Raw genomic sequence first — 6,116 nt, forward strand, 5'->3', positions numbered from 1 at the left:
CTCCTTTCATTTGTCCTGGGCCCCATGATTTCTGTTGGGGGCCCTGCTTGTAGATAAGTCAAGTAGATTATCTGTCCTTGCAAAAAAAAAAGTATTTATCAAGATCAAAATAACAATACAAATGTATTCGCTCAACCCCTGGACATAGAAAAAATAAGGTGCACTAAGGGAAATACAGATTGTGAAATAGTCCGAGGATATTAGGCAGCTTTCTGTCCGATTTAGATCAGAAAGTGCAGAAATAGTGTAAAAGGATCCATTCCACAGCTTCACATTTACAGAGGCTGGTGGATAGAAAGTCCAGGCCAGAGTTTATAATGGTTCTAATTCCCCTCACCTGCTCTCCTAATTAAGGAACAGGTATTTACTGTATGGGTTTGCTGCGTTACTTTCCCTCCTGTAGCTCTCATTACCACTGTGTTCTTTGGTAAGGTCAAGACAGAAGCATTACTGAGAAAAACTCAAATTAATACACTCAAATAACTTTTATTATTTCTTCCTCAGCAAACATGGCAAGAGGGATGGAGCAGAAAAATCTAACGTTGACGTCTTTCATCTTTGCTGGTATTTCTGACTCCTCAGAGATGCAAGTGGCAATTTTCGTCCTGGTTTTGCTCATTTATATGATAACTCTTGGTGGAAACATAACCATTTTATTACTGATCTTCAAGGACCCTCTGCTGCATACTCCAATGTACTTCTTCCTATGCAACCTGTCCTTCCTGGATATTATGTACACCACGGTCACTCTTCATAGGATCCTGTTTTCATTTATTTCTGGGGATAACAGTATTTCATTTTCAGAATGTTTTGCACAGTTATATTTTTTTATGTCCTTGGTAGGCATAGAGTTGTTGATACTAACAGCCATGAGTTATGATCGATATGTTGCCATCTGTAACCCCTTGCGTTATCCAGTGGTCATGACCAGTAAAGTCTGTATTGTGTTGGCCACTGTTTGCTGGGTCCTGGGTTTTACAGACACTCTGCCGTTTACTTATATAGTTTACAGATTCTCATGCTATATATCCAATGTGATTAATCACTTTTTCTGTGATCTCCTTGCTCTTATGAAGCTTTCCTGTAACAACACGTCACTGCTGGAGCATACAATCTTAATTGAAGCTGTGTTTTCAGGTCTCACTCCTTTTCTGCTTACCTTAATCTCGTACATTTACATAATTAGCACAATATTGAGGATCCGATCTGCCACTGGGAGACATAAAGCCTTTTACACGTGCTCCTCACACCTTACAGTTGTAATTCTCTTCTATGTGACCCTTTCATGCTTGTACCTGAGACCAACGTCAATGTTCTCATTGGATTCCGATAAGCTTTTTTCCCTTGTATATACTGCCATTGTTCCCATGTTCAACCCATTGATTTACAGTTTGAAAAATAAAGATGTAAAGTCTGCTCTGAGGCGGGCATTAAAACAGTATAAAGTATTACAGGTAGAGATTTAGCCAGCGTTATTGTTCCCTCTGGTGATATTAGGTGCTATCACTGCAATTGAAACCCATGGTAACGGTTATTCTAAGTTATAACGGGATATGCTAGAAACAATGAAGCTTGCTTTATCTGGAAATTGAATACGTATCTGTTCTTGGCTCTAAATATCTTTACATAATAATATAAATATATATATACTGTTTATTCTTTTTACTATGCAATCTTTGCAAGTTCAAAACCAGACCCATAGTATTTTATATACGTACTGTATATATTTGTTTGTGCCAATTGGAGTGCTAATGGGAGAGTGACCTCAAGTATACAACAATAGACAAATAACCCAATATTGAATATATACTCTATATGTCTCTGCTGTGGAGGCTGCGGTCTCCTATGGCAATCTCACTCACACTTACGCCCCAGTGGCCAAGGTGGAGGGGCAGATCTCCTCCTGCTGCCACTATCACCTCCTCACTATGCCTCCATCTGTATCTTTCTTTTCCTTTTGAGGTTCCCGCTGTCTAACTTTTCTACCATCTCTCTCTCTCTCTGCATGTGGCAGTCATCTACAGACCGCCAACCCTCTACATCCTCTACCTCCTCTTTTTTCTCTGACTTTCCTTTCTTTCCTCTGACTCGCCTATCCTTTTACTAGGGGGGCTTCAATTATTATGATGTTCCCTCAGTATCCTGGGCATTTCGCCTTCTCTCTGTAACCTCCCCTTTGGTCTCCACCAATGGACCAATTCCTGCACCCACAATGGTGGTTACTAGTTAGACCTGGTCTTTACTCAAAACTTCTTTCTGATTTTTCTCTTTCTCTGACCATCACCTTCTGTTATTCACCACCACTCATCATTCCCCTTCCTCCTCCAATCGGTCCTACTCACTACTCTCGAGACCTCCGCTCCATTGATCTCTCTGCTCTGACATCTATCCTAAACACTAACCTCTCTTCTCCCTTGAAATTGACAAACTTGTCAACTCTTACAAGTCACCTCTCCTCCTCGCTTGATCTATATGCCCTCTCTCAGATCTGGCACACCCTTCCCTTTAACCCAAAGCCTTGGCTAAATTCACAAATATTCTCCCTTTGCACTTACACTAGCTCCTCTGAACGCCTATGGAGGAAATCTCTCACATTGGCTGATTTTCTGCACTATAAATGTTTTTTTTCCCCTGTTTTAACTGCTCTCTGTAAGGCCAAGCAACACTTCTTTTCCTTACTCATAAACACGCAGAAATCTAATCTATGCCATCTTTTTTCTGTACTTCACTCCCTCCTCCTCCGACCTTCTCCCACTTCCTATCCTTCCTTAACTTCTCCTCAAGCATTCGCCAACTACTTTAAAGGTAAGGTGGATGCCATCCCCAAGGAGATTCCTTCTGTCCTCTCTCTGCTGCTGCGATGAAACACATTGCTACAATGTGTGTGGCCTGCGTGAGCGTGCGCATGCCCGTGAGCACATGGCGCTCAGCTGCTTGCAGAGACAAGTACATTTGTTTCTGCCACTCGCTGGCGCGTCACGTGAGCAGTTCGCCCAATGAGGGCAAACCAGCTTTGTGACATCATGGCCGCGCCCCCCAATACGCACGCAACATGATGGCCAGGAATCGCATGCCCAAGATAAGTGCATGACATCACGGCGCTCGAGCGCCAGCGCACGCGCTCCCATCCTGGGAGTCTGCCAACATAACACTTAGATTGTAAGATCCCCTGGCCAGGGATTTCCTTTCCTATTCTCTGACTTTGTTGCACTTATTGTATTATAATTTCCTGTACTGTATTGTCTTTGTAAAGCACTGTACACTGTTGGCGCTATATAAATAAAGATATACATACGGTTGTTCTTTTTACTATAGTAAGATGGTCCTGGACCAAAAAGGACCACACTTTTACTGTTGACTAAGACCAAAACTTCGTAGATTCAGCTGAAATACTGGAGAACGAGTTTTCATGACTCCCAGCCGTTGTGATGCCTTTCAATGGACCTACATATCAATTGTATAAGGTTGTCAGTGATATTCTATGTTATAACAGGATATGTTTTGTTAAAAAGAAAGTTCAACTGTTAAGTGAATAAATTAAAAGAAAAACACTAAGGGGATATGCTGCTCACTAATAGTATATGATGTAGTATGAAATAATGAGTTGCGCCCACAAATGTCTAGATTGGCATTGGGTGCATCAAATGAGCTAAGTGAAATATTTTTCCAAAAAATAGAGAGAAAGGTGTATTGACACCCTCTCTCTAGCTAGAAGCTCATTGGTAGATGCACTCTGGGACTATTAAAACATAGCATTTATTAAATGATGTTCTAAAAAAGGTCTACACTAAAGAATATATGTAATGAAAAAAAGTGTAATACAGGCATAGCCCGCATTAACTTACGCAATGGGACCGGAGCATGTATGTAAAGTGAAAATGTACTTAAAGTGCAGAACTACCTTTTTCCCACTTATCGATGCATGTACTGTACTGCAATCGTCATATACGTGCATAACTGATGTAAATAAGGCATTTGCAATAGGCTCTATAGTCTCCCCACTTGCCGCACACCTTCGGTACAGGTAGGGAGCCGGTATTGCTGTTCAGGACATGCTGACTGGTGCATGCGTGAGCTTTCGTTTGCCTATTGAGTGAGATGTACTTACTCGCGAGTGTACTTAAAGTGAGTGTACTTAAACCGGGGTATGCCTGTATGTTAAAAAAAAAAAATAGGGTGGGGGTGGAACAGGAGTGGTAAGATGAACCCCAAGGTGTATTGCCTAATTAATGGTATTGTATTTACTGCATAATGTAGTGAATAAATGTGCAATGTTGCCACCTGAAGGTACCTATCAATTGATAGGGTAACTGATACTACTAGGTGCCTCACCAGAAACATCATTTAATAAATGCTATGTTTTAATAGTCCCGGAGTGCATCTACCAATGAGCTTCTAGCTAGAGAGAGGGTGTCAATACACCTTTCACTCTATTTTTTGGAAGAATAAATTAAAAGTATTGGTACTTCGGTTTTGAAAATAGTAATCTATACACCTCTAGTACCATTAATATAGTGCTTTTCTCCCAATGGGACTCAAAGTGCTTCACAATTACAGTACAGTATAGTGCACAGTACACAGGATTTTTTTTACAGACACTGTCGCTGCCCAGATGAGCTTACAATCTTATGTTTTGGGTGGCTGAGACACAAGGAGATAGAGTGACTTCCCCAAGGTAACATGGAGCTGCCATCGGGAATTGAACCAGTCAGTGTCTTTGCTCACTGAGCCATTCTTCTGCTCAACCAATTGGTGGCTATGTATAAAGCATCACATACCCTATTTTGATGTCTCCCTTGTCTATCCCCAAATAAATTGGTTTTGACCAATTCTGGGTGTGCCGTATCCCCGTTTTTCTCTGCCTGCTGTGCTCTACACATCCCTCTTGTGAGGACTCTACTACTATAAAGCATCGCTATAGGCGATTTTATCTAAAAAAAATAGACACACAAGAATAGTAAATTAGTGTGTCTACGTGCGCGAATGTATGAATACTTTTTTATGTGTTGTGCAGTGTGTGCGTCAACATGTTTCATAGAGAACAAAATGCTTCTCTGGGGTGGAATTAGAGGCAGAGTTTGGATGTTGTGCGTCAGAAATACAATTCCAAAGTGCGGGGAAACAGCCTCAGGCGAGGAGAATCCTGCTTGTGCAGCCAACACAACATAGAGACCTGTGCTTTGAAGACATTGTTTGTCTAAGGCAGAGATACAAAGTAGACCTCTACTCAAAAGTTCATAATTTTTCATTTAATGTGACAGCCAGGAACAGTGGAAAGACAATGTTTCAGGTCCCATATGGACCTTTCATCATACATGCGACAATTATCCATGTTTCAGGCCCCATATGGACCTTTCATCATACATGCGACAATTATCCATGTTTCAGGCCCCATATGGACCTTTCATCATACATGCGACAATTATCCATGTTTCAGGCCCCATATGGACCTTTCATCATACATGCGACAATTATCCATGTTTCAGGCCCCATATGGACCTTTCATCATACTGTACATGCGACAATTATCCATCAAGTTTTTCTTGGCGTAAAAGACAAATGCAAATTAAGCACTCCCTACACATACTAACAAAAAAATGTGCAGATTGTATGAAGATGATTAATTACATGATTTCAGGTGAGTAAATAAAAGAAAAAAATTCAACTGTTTATTGTAGAATTATTTTCCATAGTATACAAAAAAAAAAGCCCGGAGTGGGGTGCAGGAAAATTACAAACATAGAAAATTGCATCATATAACAACTTTTGAATTACAGCATATTGGAGAGGGGGAGAGGAGAGATAGGGGAGAAATGAAAGAAATTGGGAGAAAAAAAACTGTGCCGAGCACGCGCATGTTAAGTGAAACGTCTTTGTGTTTTGTCACAGAAAAAATTGTATTTGTGATGGCGATGTTTTTAAACACAATTTCAGTGCCAAAACGCAAAGAAGTTTGACTTAGGCCTCAGTGTGTGCAGGTAAACAAGCGCGAGTGGTGCCACCAGATTTTGTAAAGTCAAGATATTTGCCTTTTGGCGCGGTGGCTGTGCGACAGCCACGTCACGGCAGCGGTTCAGCCAATGAGGGCAACCAGTCGCATGGCTATGCCCCCCAGT

General features: G+C 41.2%; 1 protein-coding gene across 1 annotated transcript; it reads left to right on the forward strand.

Annotated features, from left to right (window-relative positions):
* The first annotated feature begins 507 nt into the window (after positions 1-507).
* Positions 508-1,480, forward strand: LOC142499406 (olfactory receptor 8D1-like). The gene has a single exon (XM_075608730.1). It carries the CDS (start codon positions 510-512, stop codon positions 1,464-1,466), a length of 957 nt encoding a protein of 318 aa, XP_075464845.1. The 5' UTR covers positions 508-509; the 3' UTR covers positions 1,467-1,480.
* Positions 1,481-6,116: the final 4,636 nt, after the last annotated feature.

The sequence above is a fragment of the Ascaphus truei genome, chromosome 7, assembly GCF_040206685.1.
Source record: "Ascaphus truei isolate aAscTru1 chromosome 7, aAscTru1.hap1, whole genome shotgun sequence".
In the NCBI taxonomy this organism is placed as follows: Eukaryota; Metazoa; Chordata; class Amphibia; order Anura; family Ascaphidae; genus Ascaphus; species Ascaphus truei.